This window comes from Panicum virgatum, chromosome 3K, assembly GCF_016808335.1.
Source record: "Panicum virgatum strain AP13 chromosome 3K, P.virgatum_v5, whole genome shotgun sequence".
Classification (NCBI taxonomy): domain Eukaryota; kingdom Viridiplantae; phylum Streptophyta; class Magnoliopsida; order Poales; family Poaceae; genus Panicum; species Panicum virgatum.
The window spans coordinates 31,956,828-31,972,139 of record NC_053138.1 but is presented as its reverse complement, the minus strand read 5'-3'; the positions used below and the strand labels follow the sequence as shown (position 1 = coordinate 31,972,139).

The window sequence follows — 15,312 nt, the reverse complement described above, 5'->3', positions numbered from 1 at the left end:
AAAAAAACATTTTTTAAAAATATAAAAATAAAAAAGGCGGCCCTCAGTGCAAATCTAATCTCTCCATCCATCATCAGCTGTTTGCTTCTACAAATGGCCCATATATGGTGATTCTTTTCCCGTGTGACCTTGTGTCGATCTGAAGTTCTGGACGTGTTCTGCAAACGGTCACCGGATGGTAGACAAGTTCTGATCGACTGATTTGACAACAACAGTTCAGCGAGTCATGAATTGGTCTGAGAATATGCATGTTTTGTAGGTTTATTTGCTGAATCCCAACATAATCTCAGGTTGCCTCTATGATGTTATTGAGGAGGAATGATATTGTTATGGATCTTTCTCTGGTGGCGCAACGTTTTCTTTTGACACACTCTGGATGTGCGTCTTAAACAAAAACAAGATGCATAAAAGGATAATAATCATATAATTTTTAGTATTTTTTATGTGAAAAATAAGTGCAGTAGGCTAGACAGTAAGGTTAAATTATTTTTTTATCATTTATAATGTTTATTTTTGAAACATGGTATAAATACGCTCATCCCTATGAATATACATTAATTCTATCTACTTCCTCAATTTCAAATTAAAGGTCGTTTGATTTTTCTGATACCAAGTTTGACCACTTGTCTTATTCAAAAAATTTGTGCAAACATAGTCAAATTTAAATCATTCTTGGAGAATTGATAAAGCAAGCTACAACCAAAAGAAGTGATATTTTGTACAAATGTTGAAAAAGTCAAATGACCTATAATTTGAAACAGAGGGAGCATATGAGCATCTCCGAGAGACTGAGCCAGCTGATCCTTAAGATTGATGAAGTTACCCCAAACCCCTCACTGACGACAGGCATCTTTGAGTTAAATTCCGAAATAAATTCAAAAAAAAAATGAGCACATAAGCCGAGTCGAGAACTCGAACCTGAATGGATAAGTTTCAGTAGAAGAAACATTATCATCTGAGCTATGTTCAGTTCGCTTGTGAGGTTCATTTTTATTTAAATATGCAGTATTATTTTACATAAATTTACATGAATGCACCACACGAACGAGTGTCAATACGCACTCGTTGCGATAAGTAGGCTTACTACAGACAGTTCCAGCATAATCTTCTCTCCAAGGAATCAAGAATCCGTTAACTTACGGAACGATTTGTTGGGGAAGAATCACTTCAACCAAATAATCAATTCACTAGAGTATCAGTTGTGCAGCTATGCCAAAGCCATTAGGAGCATTTTCTTCTTCTTCTTCTTTTTTTTGGACGACACGCAGTTGCCGCTCCTTTTGGCCCTTGCGCGGTTGCGCCATCGGAAGAATCAGATCCTCGCCTCGACTGCCTCCGTAATGCGCGCCCGCGCGAATCCTCTTCTGGGGCCACTGGCAGCCGTCCGATCATCATCCGACGCCCCACAACGCCCTGCCCTCCTCCGCCCGCGGCCGCGCGGGTAGTGGGTTTCCTTGGTTCCTGAGCCCTGGTAGGCCTGACGCTGATTGGTGGCAGAGCGGAGCGCGAGGAGCACGTTCCCGGACCTGGAGGGCTTCCGCGTGGCGGCGCTGAGGGGGTTCCGCCGGGTGTTCGCCCACGCTGCCCCCATCTTCTTCGAGCGCGGCATCGCCGTCGAGGCCACCAAGGTGCTCACCATAATTGACAGTAGTGTGCGACTGAACGCTACAAGGTGGATAGAATAATTTCGATTAGATCATATGGACGGCTTGGGGATTTTGATGTGTGATCCCCTAACGCGGCATTTGTTCGCGAAGTGCGATCGTTGCAAATTTTGTACGACTGTGCTACGGTCTAACTCTTCTTGTCATGCACAAATGCTACTTCCTGTTCAGGATTTTGGGTAATCCCTGTTTATTTATTGTAGGAATACATTGAAGAACCTGAATCTGCGTGTAATAATGGAAAATATAGACTAGTTCTAAAGCTAGTTTGTTTTTCACGCCTCTTTCTCCTATTCAAAGTAATAGCAAATTGCAGTACTGGTGCGATGGCACACAAAAGAGTTGGGATTTCAAACAACATGTCCTGACTCGCATATAAGGGCATAGAGTTAGTTCTTGTTGACGAGCTTTTCTGTAACATAGGCATCGCTGCCTTTGCTGTATATGACCTCGTTATGGAGGAAATTACACTTAGATGTTTTTGTTGAGAGAAAGTTGCATTTTTGGTTTCTTTTATTTCCATTATGTTCTCTTTTTCACTCTAGGCATTGTGTGATTTGTAGGAATTCTCAAGCCTAAGCGTGGAGCCATGCGAGGGGGAACTGATAGTAGTCACTGTATTCGAAATCAAGGAGGAGGAGGTCTTGTAGTTTTCTATGAAACATATCATATCTGCTGAAGGGCAAAATAATGGACCGTTCCTGAGCTCCTCTTTGGTGAAGACTGAAAATCCATAATATTTGCAGGTGCCAGCGTTTATCGAGAGGGAACATGAATTTAGATTTCTTGCGGTGGGTGACCAATCGATTCATTTCATGATTGCAGATGTAGCCTATTTTGTTTAATGAATAAATCTTGCATCATTTGATATGATGTTCTGTTGCTTAATTTGGAGTCTGAAATGCTTTTAGTATCGATTTTCATTGTTCAGTCCTGAACCATAATCTGGACTTATTTTTGGCAATTTTTTTTGTTGGCACTTATGTTTGTATTTTAATGTGTTCAGGTTGTTCCTGAAGGATTGGATGGAGTGCCGTTTACAAATCAAGCAGTATGTAATCTGCATCTGAAACCATACCTGTAGTTTTCTTTTTGCTCTTTGCTGTTGCTTCCTGCAATCAGAGCTATTCTTTGTCTTGTTGGAATTTGTCGGTCAGGTTGTCTGTGCACGCTACAGCGATGAAGAATATTTCAAAGAGAGATGCCAAGGTAGAATTTGTGCCTTCATATGATTCCAACTTTTTCAACTGGTTCTGTAATTATTGTCAATGTCTATGTGGTTTCAGTCTCTCTCACTTCGGTTGCTGATCAGATTTTGTAGTAGTTCATGCTTTGAAGGAAATGATAATCTGTTTTTAAGTTCATCCAATTCCTTTTATCTATATTCCCTTTGTTTTAATAATTGTCCTAAACGTCATATTATGTTAGACATGTTTGAATCCTGCTCAAATAAGTTTATGATAACTAACAAAAGCTTTATGCTGAACATTATTCTCACCTTTTTCTGAAAAATAAAAAAAGTACATTTAAGTTGTTTTCAGGGTAATGAAGTTTTAGTTGCTTACTTCTAGAGAATTGCTTCATGCTTGAGACCATGCTGAATCATATCCGAAGTCAATTACATATTGAAACTATGAACCATCCGTTCTGCAGGGAGCAAGGAAATATATAACCAGCGCTACGGACGGTTCAACATTGACAAAATATGGAGAGATGATATTTTACCATGTCGCTTGTATGTTAGACATTGGTGAGTATTTCCTGTTGAAAGATATAGACATATAGTGTTAAATGCTCTGTGGAGTTGTTTCTTTCATCTCTTGCACAAATTCGTAATTAGCGTCACCCAAATTATGCACGCTACCAAAAATTTAGGTACCTCAGGATTGGGGTACCCCCTCTTGCTATGTCAAAACTCGTGTAGTTATCCATAACTACGCCCTAAGGAGCTGAGCAGCCGGATCTCCCGGGTCCGGCCCCGTCTCACCGGATCAACAGCCCCGGACCTGCTTCCCGCTCGGGACAGGTCCGGTGACACCACGTGTCCTGAAGAAGAAAGAGCTCAGGGCCAAAACAGCCGGGGGCCCCGGACCCCCCACGGGGTCCGGGACCCCCATATACTATCCGGACCCCTATCCGGGAGGGAACAGACACCCCACCTGGGGGGTCCAGAGCCGCCACGTGTCCGCAGACGCAGATACGCGCGCGCGGCTGCCAAGCTTCCTCGGGAAGACTTGGCCACCTACCGCATTCAATGCGGGAGGCGTTAAGAGCGCTCTGCCACAGCAGAGTCCGAGGAGACTTTCGTCAGGCTGTACTGTTGACCGCGCGTTACCAAGGTACACTGTACAGCCGCTGGCGCCACTCACGCCACGCACGTCAGTCTGCTACACCAGTTAGACACGACAACTCGGCGACGGAGTATCATAACGCCTACACGGTAGACCCAACAGTCTACGCCGCAACCTACACTGCCTCAACGGGCGCCTCGCCGATGTGACAGGAGAAGACCCCCCACGGCCAGAGAGTCTACAGGACGATGAAGTGTATCCGGCAAGAGATTCTCCATCACTGTAGTACCACTACTGCATAGTAAAATATACATTCTTGTTGGGCCCACCTATCGGGGTCCAACGCCTGTGTACGCGTCCTCCTTGCTCTATAAAAGGGAGGCGCCCGTTAGAGAAAGGTCAGGCCCAAAGGAGGACTGGGAAGCAGAGGATAGTCTCATTCATTCCTAGTGCAATACACCACACAGTGGACGTAGGGTATTACACTCCGGCGGCCCGAACCACTCTAAATCTGTGTGTTCTTGCGTTCTTGCCCCGAGGCTAGATCGGCCTAATAGCTTAGCACTTCCCCGAGTACTCCTCCTCTGGGATTAGGCGGGTGCGTTCCGCCACCCGGCTGTGGGTACCCCAAAAGCCCGCGACATTTGGCGCCGTCCGTGGGGATGATGCAGGCGTTGGCTAGATCTCCAAGCTTCTGAAGCTGAGCTCATCCTCTGCAACAGCGACGAGAAGATGAAGAGAGGCATGGCGGCACCCACGCCGCATGCCACGGCACCGAGACGACGATGCCCTCGGTGCGGCGGCGCACGGCAGCGGCGCCTGCTATGCGTCGCCACTGCGACACCTCTGTGTCGGCTCAAGATTTTCTCTCAAGCAACCGCCAGGGTTCCCTGGCGGCGGCATGATGTCGGCTCAAGGCTTTCTCTCAACACGAAGTCTGGAGCCAACCACTGCCGCCCGGGGGAAGTTGACCGTCGACTCCTCCCTCCCCAGGACCGAGTCTCTCTCGGTGCTGTTGCAGACAGGACTCCGCCACCAGGCGCGGGGGCCCAACGCCAGCACCAAGGTCGAGCCGGCGAACGACCGCCCTTCTACACGCTCCGTGCTCATTCAAACGAGCACCCAGCTCGTGATGAGTGGTCATCGGGCCGGCTTCCGACGGCAGACGGCGACAACTGGCAACGGCAGGGCCACTCCCATTCAAAGCCAAAGAATTTGTTCCCATGCTATCTGAGCATAGGACAATTCTTGTGCTGGGAAGAGCCCCGCAAGCTCCCGAGGTGGTGCTGGATGATGCTGTACAAGCACGTCCAGGGCGCCATCGCCCCAACGACTCAGGAGAGCCCCCAAGATGGCAGCTCCACTACGGCCAGCAACATGCACGCCTTACGGGGCGACGGCTGTAGGTTATCACTAGATAGGATTGAGTGTGTTTCTCCTTTGTAATGAATTGGTGCCTACATGTGGTCCAGAGCGGTAAAGGTCCACCCTTGTAAACCCGATCTCTGGCTTCATCGCACAAACAGGCAACACCAGCAAGTGGTCCAGAGCGGTAGAGGTCCGCCCTCGTAATCCCGGCCTCTGATGTACACCACTAATCAAGTAATGAAGGAGATTTACTTTCAGTTCTATCTTATCTTTACATTAACCTAATAGCACTTCTCCGGTCAGCTTGCATGTTTCTTTCTTCCGTACGGAGTCTTTTCCTTGTTGCTAACGATCCAAATTGAGCTGCTGGCTTGTGGTCAGGTGGGGACACCCCTTCTAGCTGGAACGTAGTTCGGACCCCTAGGGACCTGCTCAGGAGAAGTGGTGCTCTATCCTGGGGTAGAGAAGCTCCGCGTAGCTTAGTCTGGTAATGTACCCTAAGCCTACGTACTTCACTGCCCTGTTACGAGTTCCCTAGTATCCGAGGCTGCTGTCCCTAGAGGTCCCGGGCTCCTTTCTAGTATAAGGCCTGGTTTCCGACATCTTGCTGTGGGGTCCGGTGGCGTAATTCATGGGGTCGTCGGCAACGCTCCAAGTCCACTCCGGTGGCCCGCTCCGGCGGAGACCGCTCGCCACGGTCGCTCCAAGTCCACTCCAGTGGCCCGCTTCGGCGGAGACCGCTCGCCACGGTCGCTCCAAGTCCACTCCGGTGGCCCGCTCCGGCGGCGACCGCTCGCCACGGTCGCCAGAAGCCGGGTCCGGGGAAGTAGTGCTTGCTCCTTGGGCAGTTCGAGGTCCGCTTAGTTCGGTTCCGTACCCTAAGCCTGCACCTTCGCCGCACTATGGAGATCACTCTAGTACCAGAACCTGGCGACAAGTGCAATGGCGTTGAAGGGGTCCGGAGCACTCGTTCTCGACATGGGCACGCCAACGCAATCAGCATGGCGATATGATCCTGGTCCCACCTGCGGGTTCGAACCTCTCCCGAGGTGGGCCCGGGGGCCACTGTCGGTACCTCAGGACTGGGGTACCCCCTCTTGCTATGTCAAGACTCGTGTAGTTATCCGTAACTACGCCCTAAGGAGCTGAGCAGCCGGATCTCCCGGGTCCGGCCCCGTCTCATCAACAGCCCCGGACCTGCTTCCCGCTCAGGACAGGTCCGGTGACACCACGTGTCCTGAAGAAGAAAGCGCTCAGGGCCAAAACGGCCGGGGGCCCCGGACCCCCCACGGGGTCCGGGACCCCATATACTATCCGGACCCCTATCCGGGAGGGAACAGACACCCCACCTTGGGGGTCCGGAGCCGCCACGTATCCGCAGACGCAGATACGCGCGCGCGGCTGCCAAGCTTCCTCGAGAAGACTTGGCCACCTACCGCATTCAATGCGGGAGGCGTTAAGAGCGCTCTGCCACAGCAGAGCCCGAGGAGACTTTCGTCAGGCTGTACTGTTGACCGCGCGTTACCAAGGTACACTGTACAGCCGCTGGCGCCACTCACGCCACGCACGTCAGTCTGCTACACCAGTTAGACACGACAACTCGGCGACGGAGTATCATAACGCCTACACGGTAGACCCAACAGTCTACGCCGCAACCTACACTGCCTCAACGGGCGCCTCGCCGATGATACAGGAGAAGACCCCCCTCGGCCAGAGAGTCTACAGGACGATGAAGTGTATCCGGCAAGAGATTCTCCATCATTGTAGCACCACTACTGCCTAGTAAAATATACATCCTTGTTGGGCCCACCTATCGGGGTCCAACGCCTGTGTATGCGTCCTCGTTGCTCTATAAAACGGAGGCGCCCGTTAGAGAAAGGTCAGGCCCAAAGGAGGACTGGGAAGCAGAGGATAGTCTCATTCATTCCTAGTGCAATACACCACACAGTGGACGTAGGGTATTACGCTCCGGCGGCCCGAACCACTCTAAATCTGTGTGTTCTTGCGTTCTTGTCCCGAGGCTAGATCGGCCTAATAGCTTAGCACTTCCCGAGTACTTCCCCTCTGGGATTAGGCGGGTGTGTTCCGCCACCCGGCTGTGGGTACCCCAAAAGCCCGCGACAGGGTACATTCTATCTGTTGTCCCTTGTAGCACATCCGTGAGACTGACATCTCAAAGCAAGTTGCATCTCTGAAGGAAAAATGATATCATTGCTTTCTGACATCTGAAAGCAAGCTACATTTCTGAAGCAAAGGGAAATCATTGCTTTGAACACTGTAGTTATCCAAGAGCACATTTTTCTTCATAACAGCCATTCATTATTGTATGAGGTGTGGCATAGAAGCATGGTGTTACTGATATTTTAATTAGCAATACAATTTTATATACATTCTTATGATTTGAATTGCTTTTCAGTGTTCTTGCTGTGAAAAATCTTGGTGAACCAGCATACAGCAACTTCTTAGACCACACCTATCTTGGCGACCGGAAAACCACCATAAGGGAATACTTGGACACTACTGGAGCCGGCATCATGGAAGAGGAGCCTCCTGAATCGCTAAAAAGCCGCTACGGTGGCTGATTCAACGGACTCTCATAGCTACCACAGATTGGACTTCCATGCGCTTGTATCATGTCAAATAGTTGGTGAATTGGTGTGTTCCAGGACGTGCGAAATAATGCGTGGTGCTCAATTCCACAAGATGTAGTACTCCGATTTGTTGGGCGGATGGCGCCAAATATGTGATTTGCGACCAATTTGTGACTGATGTGCACCTATAATTGCGACTATTTGCCATCATAACAGAGATTTCAGAGCCATACACTGGAAATGAGGACAAAATGCATCTTTCTCTCCCCTTTTCTGGTGGCTGGTGTTCGTTCTCGTACATTTTTACAAGCCCGGTGTGAAAGCCGGGATTTTTTTTGTTTGGTCATCCACCAGCTGCTGCAGTGTCGCGATCATGCGACAAAGCTGCACGTTCTGAATCGTGGACGGCGACAAGTGCGCTCCCAACCACGAACGCGACGGGCACGACGATCGTGGTCTCGAGATGTGCATCTCGGTGTCTCCTTGACGTCGATGGAGGCCGGTCTACGTGCCGTGCGGCGCCCGCCCCCCCTACGACGGCGGCGAGTGGAAGAAGAGGCAGATCGCCGAGCAGTCGTCGACGGCGATGCCCCGGCGGCGGCGCCTCCACGCGCGGACGGCGCACTCCACCAGCCGCTTGGCCGCCTTCCCCCTGTCCGGCGTCGCCGCCACGATCTGCACCGCCTCCTCGTTCGACAGCACGTCCCAGACCCCGTCGGTGGCGAGGATGACGAACTGGTCCCGGCTGCCGATCTTCCTCTGCGTCACCTCCGGCGCCGAGATGACGCCGTAGTCCTTAACGGAGTAGTCGCCGAAGGCGCGCGACATGGCGAGCCCCGGCGAGTCCCGGCTGGGCTGCCACACGCGGTACACGCCGGGCTCATCGGCGAGGCAGTACACCTGGCCGTTGCACCGCCGGATGCGCTCCTTCTCCTCTGCACATCGCGTTCCAGTCAGCAACGGCCGCCGCCGCAATCCGCAATCCACCACAAGGATATGGCCAGCGATACTTACGAGGCAGGTTGGGCTTGAAGTCGACGGTGAGCTGGACGGCGGCGAGGGCGCCGCCGTCGGACGTGAAGGTGCCCAGGACGGCCCGGGAGTCGCCGACGTTGGCGACGACCAGGAGGTCGCCCTGCTTGACGACGGACAGCGCGGTGGAGCCGCTGTAGACGGCGTCGAGGCGGCGGCTGCGGCGGAGCTCGTCGTCGACGGCAGCGCAGGCGGCCACGTAGGACTGCTTCCAGAGGTCGAACCGGCAGTCGCCGAGCTTCTTCTCGCCGTCGATGAGCGACGCCAGCGTGAGGGCCTCCTGCCAGTGGCACAGCAGCGACGGCGGCAGCGCGTCGCGCACGGCCTTGGCCACGTAGTGGCCCCACGGGCCGTGCCCGTCGAAGATGCCGCAGAAGATGGTGTCCTCCTGGCACCCGAATCCCTGCAACGGACACGATATCTATTAGAAATTAGAAAAGCCATGAGACCATTTTTTTTGTTCAGAGCACAAGAATCTCGATCTTACAAAGTTCTAATTTTTTTCATAAAAAGTTGTGTTCTTCAAATTTTCTCCAAAATAATTCCAAACATTCGCATGACTGGGCAAGCAGAAGAGGTAAAAAATTGAACCCAATGCAAATTGTTGCAAGTTTTTCTTCACATGGTGTTTGCCAGCTGCTGGTGTGAAAGTTTGATGATTCTGTATGGTGGGTGTTGTTCTGCCGGTTTGGCATTATATGTGTGGCTCAGCTTTAAGGGGGTTCTTAATCTTAAGCTGTACAATCATTACATGATAATTGGCAATATAAGATTCCAGTGTGACCTCACACACAACCAACTGAACAACCCAGACATAAGGGCTACCTAGAAGCAGTGGGTCATGGCTGTCCTCACTCTATTGGATGTCTTGGGTTGCAGAATTAATAAAAAGCCAAATTAATTCAAGAATACCATCTTAGAGAGATAAAAAAAAGCAATCATACAGTTAAAGGCCCTAGCATGACAACAAGGATGAACTCTCAAGAATACTTGTGTGGTAATCTACTACGTGATGTGGCTAACTTTCCATCTTAGGCTGCGAGCTTAACAGCCCAAAGCTGCAACTTTGGGTTCAGATACCAAGAGCTGAAAAGGGCCATCATCAGAAACAAACACCTTGCTCCTTGATGAGGTGATGAGGACACGTATGATCCCTTTCTGTTGGCAGAGACAGAGAAAGCCCTAGAAAGCCAAAAGGAAACACCAGACTCGCGCTCCAATACCTATGCCTCCATGAATATTTTGACCTTATCACTAGAACACGCTGTGGTCAATATATACCATACAATTCATTTAGTCGTTGCTCACTGAAATTAAGAAAAAAAATATTATTTCTGGATTGTTTTTCTTTTTTTTGCTATTTTTAGGAGCACAAAATGAACTGAAACACCTCTCCGAGGCTCGAAAATAAGATGAACAAAATAAATTATTGATTAGGTGAGCAACGGAAAGACAAGTCAAGGTTCAGACTTCAGTACACAGGCACATCAAAAGGCTCTTTGCTTTCTTCCATAGAACGCATGAGGCGAGCCCCAACGAGAATTTTCCTGATTTTTTTTGTAAAAATCCACAAAATCCGTACAATTCATAGGAAATTTGTGCCTTTCAAACTAGGCGTTTTGGGCTATCACGTGCAATCGCAACTTTATGTCACCAATGATTTTGACAAAAAAAAACAAAATAGAGAGAAATTAAGCAAAGCATGGAGCAACGAGCAGACTAGCAGAGCAGGAGTTACAGAGATATTCTCAGAGAGAGAGAGAGAGAGCTGAGTAGTAGCTGACCTCCCAGACGATGGAGCAGTCCTGGTTGGTGCCCTTCTCGCCGCGGCGCGAGCACACGGCGGCGAACGTCTCCGAGCCCTCGCCCCACACCGTCCCCGACGTCCTCAGCACCGCCGGCGCGGCGGCCTTCCCGTCGCCGGCGCCGGCGCCGTCCCCTCTCCTGTCCCTCCCCACCGACAGCGACCGGGCCAGGCCCTGCAGCAGCGACGAGATCTGCCGCATTTCTCCGGGACCAGTTCCCCGCAGCCGCGAAGAGCTTCTGCCACCAGCTCTCTCTCTCTCCTCTATCTTGTTCCGACGGCGAATGGTCGAGGGAGGCGCGAGTTCAGCTGGGGTACCAAGCGCGGACGGAGACGACGATGATTGGTCAGTCAAGCGGATGGCACGGCGGCGCTCGTGGACAGGAACAGAGCACCAACCATGGCCATGGCCGCCCTCGACCCGGAATCTTACGCCGGCGCCGTTTCTCCTCGATCTTTAATTTCTCCTCCCTTTGGGACCAAGCAAGCAACGAGCTTCGACTGGATTGGCGAAGATAGGATCAAACGGAAGCGAAAAGGACACGCTTCTGAGCTCTCACGCGCGCCGAGAACCAAGCGCAGGGCGATCGAGCAGAGCAGGCGAGTTCCTGAACAGCAAGGAAGGCGAGAAAAAAGAAAGGAGAGCAGGGACGGGAACCAAGGGAGGAGGGAGAGGGAGAGGGCTGCGTGACTTGTGGTGTGAAGTGGGGTGAAAGCTTGGACGGCCGGAGCTTTTAAAGGGCGAGGAGAGGAGGAAGAAGAAGAGGTGGGAGGGAGAGCCGTGGGTGCAGGGGAAGCCGGGCGAGGCGAGTCAGCGCGCCGTGCGTCGGGCCGTCGCTTGCACACCAACATTCCTTGGGTTCGCCGTTCGCGTGGCTGCCCTTCTTAATGACGGGTAGGCCCTCGGGGGCTCTGCGTGCCTTCCCTCTCCTTTTTGGTGATGTGGATAAGTCCTGTGTTAGGGGAATAGGGTTACCCCGTTCTCTTTTTTTTTCTTTTATTATGGCGAGGCTGATAAAAGTATCTCTCCTCCCCATCCTTGTCATTTAAAAAAAACACACACTCCAATAGTTACCCATTCTAATTCCTGATCTCCTAACAATTGATAAATTGGTCTCCCTTGTGCAAAAAAATATGCACCACTTCTCTTTTTTTTTGGGCCACGATTTCTCATTTTTGGAAGTAAAAATGAGGAAGTATTGGAGATGCTCTAAGTAATGTCTCGACTGTGAGGAAGACAAGAAATGCATAAAAAGCATAGGAAGTTTAGAACGCCCTAGAAAACAAAAAGCCTCCCAAATCCAAGGTTACACAGCGAAAAGAAAAAAAGATGGAATATGTGCTAACTTTACATAGTTTTGATTCTTTGTATGACTCTTGTGGTCTTACTTTAAGATAGAATTCTCCTTTTGCCAATTGATTAATCCATATTCTCTTTTCATCTCTTTCACCATCTAAAAATGATAGTTTGTTCCCTTTCTCTACTTTTCCATTAGTGATGTTCACTCTTATCCTATTGCCCTTTGGCTAGCGTATATAGTTTTACCATAAATAAACCATCAAATATAGTAAATATATGATAAATCAGGGAGAAACATGAAAACCAACCGAACTACCTGAAAAAGTGTCGAGACAAATTTAGGGACAAATAAAAATATTTAAAAAATTAAAGAAGCGTATCAACACTTTTATTAGCTCTTATGTATTACACCAAACTTGATTGTAGATTTTATTCACCAGACATTTCCTTCCATTCCGTTGACATTTTTTAATTCTAAGATAAGATATCATTATTGATTCTATTTATGCTCAACCTTCTTGTATTGTGAAGAAAATTGAACAAATGGGCCCATATAAAAAGTGCATGCATATAAAGAACAAAAAGTGTGACTTATCAGTACAGGGTCAATACGGTGAAGTAGTTCCCTTTTTTTTAATAATGGATATATAACTAACATCATGTCCACGTTGAGGTATACATGCATAAAATTCAGGACTCAATCTACTCTAGAAAAAAAAACGGTGCTATCTTCGTCAGTTTTTTCCCCCTCAGAAGCCAAATAATAACTCACGAAAAAGATCGGATTCTTCTATCGTGATGTGTGCCTCGCACATGAAAAACCGGGAACCCCATGATGATCGCTGGCATGGCAGTGGTCTTGTTTGTTTCCCATTCCATCATTCTTAGCACACGATTTTTGAGAAAAGAATATCATATGCATGAAGTATTAAATAAAGTTTATTTATAAAACTTAATTTAATATCTCTAATTTACAGTCAAAATTGATACAATTTATAGCATAGCACAAACCAAACAGGACTAGTATGGCATCCAAACAAATACTAAAACCTATCCAGGAAACCGCTGATATGCTTGTTTAGTGTTTTGTTTATCATCGACCCGTTCCAACTTATCGGAAACAAGATGATAACATTGTCTAAAAGCAGCAACAAGAATATTCAAGAGCATCACCTGAGCTGAGAGAAGCTCTCTCCACCACAAGATCGCGCAGCGCGTCCACATGAAGCTCTGATCATCACCTTGCCTGCAGAAACATCTTGTGACATCTAACGGGCTAACGGAGGGCAGGAGCGTCATTTTCTCCTCCTTGATCCCACGTGTGGACTGACCGGGCGGTTGCACGCTGACATGGCCATGCCGCCGCCCCGCTGGCGCTGCCGGCCGCGACGTGTGGCTCCGCGCCGCGTGGCTCCGCGCCGCGTGGCCTGGCCTCCTTCCGGCGTGCCGGACCCGCCGCTCCCCCACGGCGAGAACGTGGCCCGAGGGAGGGAGCCGCGTCGACGGCCAGCCCCCAGATATTTTTGGCCGCAACGGGCGGGGGAGCCGAGACGGGACGCGATTCTCTGCGCCGGCCCGGCGACCCGACCAGCGGCGGTGGTTAATTAGGCCGGCGGCCACGCCTGAGGCTGGCCTCCGATTCCCCCTGATCCTGATGTGACGCCGGTGGTCAGCGATCGCCTCCCTTCCCGCCGCGTGTTGCGTGCCGATTTGGAGAGGAGGGCCCTGTTCAGTTCCCTTCAAAATTCCAAAACTTTACAAAATTCCTCATCACATCGAATATTTCAACGCATGCATGAAGTATTAAATGTAGCTAAATAAAATAACTAATTACACAGTTAGATTGTAATTTGCGAGACGAATCTTTTGAGCCTAGTTAACCCATGGCGGGACAATAATTATCAAATACAAACGAAAGTGCTACAGTGTTTTACACCCAAATCTTTACGCAACTAAACAAGGCCGAGATGTTGGAGGTAGAGATGGCAGCGGATCGGGTTTGGTGCGGGTATCCGCGGGTTTCGGTTTTTCGGGTTTCGGGTTTGGTGTTGGTTTTTCGCCCATGGTTTTCAGGTTCGGGTTTGGGTTTGGTTTCGGGTTCGGTTTCGGGTTTTGGTTTCCACCCGTGGATATCCAATGGATATCCGAAATAAATCATTTGGAATTAAAACTCATGTTTTATAATATTTTAATGATAACTTGTTTACTTAGACTATTAAATTTATTGAAAGTTGACTCATTAAAATATTTATTATTTGTTGCCTCTTGTTTATACATGTGAATATGTGTATATTTATTCGCGGATTTCGGATATCCATTCGGGTTTCGGGTATCCATTCGGGTTTCGGGTATCCGCGGGTTTGGTTTTGGTGATGGATTTCAACCCGAATCGGTTTCGGGTTCGGGTTCGGGTTTTGATTTCGGGTTTCGGTTTTGGGTGCACGAAGAACGACCCGATCCGAACCCGACCCGTTGCCATCCTTAGTTGGAGGATCTCTCCCTCCCGATCCGGCACATACTCCGTACCTCGGCTTCTCGATGTGCTCGCTAGGCAGGCTTGGCTGGCCGTGCTCAAACACTTTGTTCCCTTCATTTTCGCTGTATCCAATCAATAGTATTTTTCTCCCACACAAAATCAGTACCAGCTACCAGTATCAAACAGCTAGCAGTACTTTTTCTTATAAAAAATCAGCACCAACCACCTGCCAGCGAAAAGAGAGAGGTGGGCAATTAGGTGTGCTGTGCTGACAGTGGGTGATGATCGAGACAGTCCGCAGATAGGGGGGAGGAGGATGATCATGATGTGGATTAGGCGGAGGGCTCCGCTCCTTTCCTTTCTTGGCATGCTGATGCCTCGCCGCCTGCCTGCTGTGCTCCATAGCTTTTTCCCCCCTCGCCTAGAACCTCTCTCTCCTGCCTCCTGCTTTTGGAATTTTATCTATTATCTTAATATAATAGTGTTAAAAAAAGTCATCATATTCGTCGAGAGGGTCTAGAAATTCTCACATTAATCTAAAAAAAGAAGAATCTAGACCGTTGGATTTTATGAAGATCTAAAAGTCTATATTATCCCACGTTTGCATATTATATTAAAAATATCCACACACACGATAAAATTTGTGTATTTGCTATTGTAGTCGGACACCTAAACTAGGACTCGATTAACCAAGAAAGGTAGCATGGTTCAATTCTAGGCAGGGTCATACTAGGACTCGATCAAGACAGAATCGTACTAGCACTCTATCAAAAACAAAGATAGCTT

At 49.1% G+C, this 15,312-nt stretch overlaps 2 protein-coding genes across 3 annotated transcripts; one reads left to right on the top strand and one right to left on the bottom strand.

Annotated features, from left to right (window-relative positions):
- Positions 1-1,487: 1,487 nt before the first annotated feature.
- Positions 1,488-8,179, top strand: LOC120698990 (the record flags this gene model as incomplete). The annotated part of the gene is made up of 7 exons (XM_039982809.1): positions 1,488-1,628; positions 2,228-2,305; positions 2,411-2,455; positions 2,671-2,715; positions 2,822-2,873; positions 3,318-3,414; positions 7,740-8,179. Coding segments are annotated over 7 exons (624 nt in total), but the record flags the coding sequence as incomplete, so codon positions are not given.
- Positions 8,150-11,586, bottom strand: LOC120698989 (probable protein phosphatase 2C 48). 2 transcript variants are annotated; one of them, XM_039982808.1, is made up of 3 exons: positions 10,731-11,582; positions 8,929-9,349; positions 8,150-8,849 (listed from the first exon to the last, which is right to left on the bottom strand). In XM_039982808.1, exons 1-3 carry the CDS (start codon positions 10,950-10,952, stop codon positions 8,446-8,448), a joined length of 1,047 nt encoding a protein of 348 aa, XP_039838742.1. In that variant the 5' UTR covers positions 10,953-11,582; the 3' UTR covers positions 8,150-8,445. The 2 variants fall into 2 exon arrangements, with proteins under 2 accessions (XP_039838742.1, XP_039838741.1); XM_039982807.1 differs by having other exon boundaries at positions 8,156-8,849; positions 8,929-9,367; positions 10,731-11,586.
- Between the last annotated feature and the right edge of the window lie 3,726 nt (positions 11,587-15,312).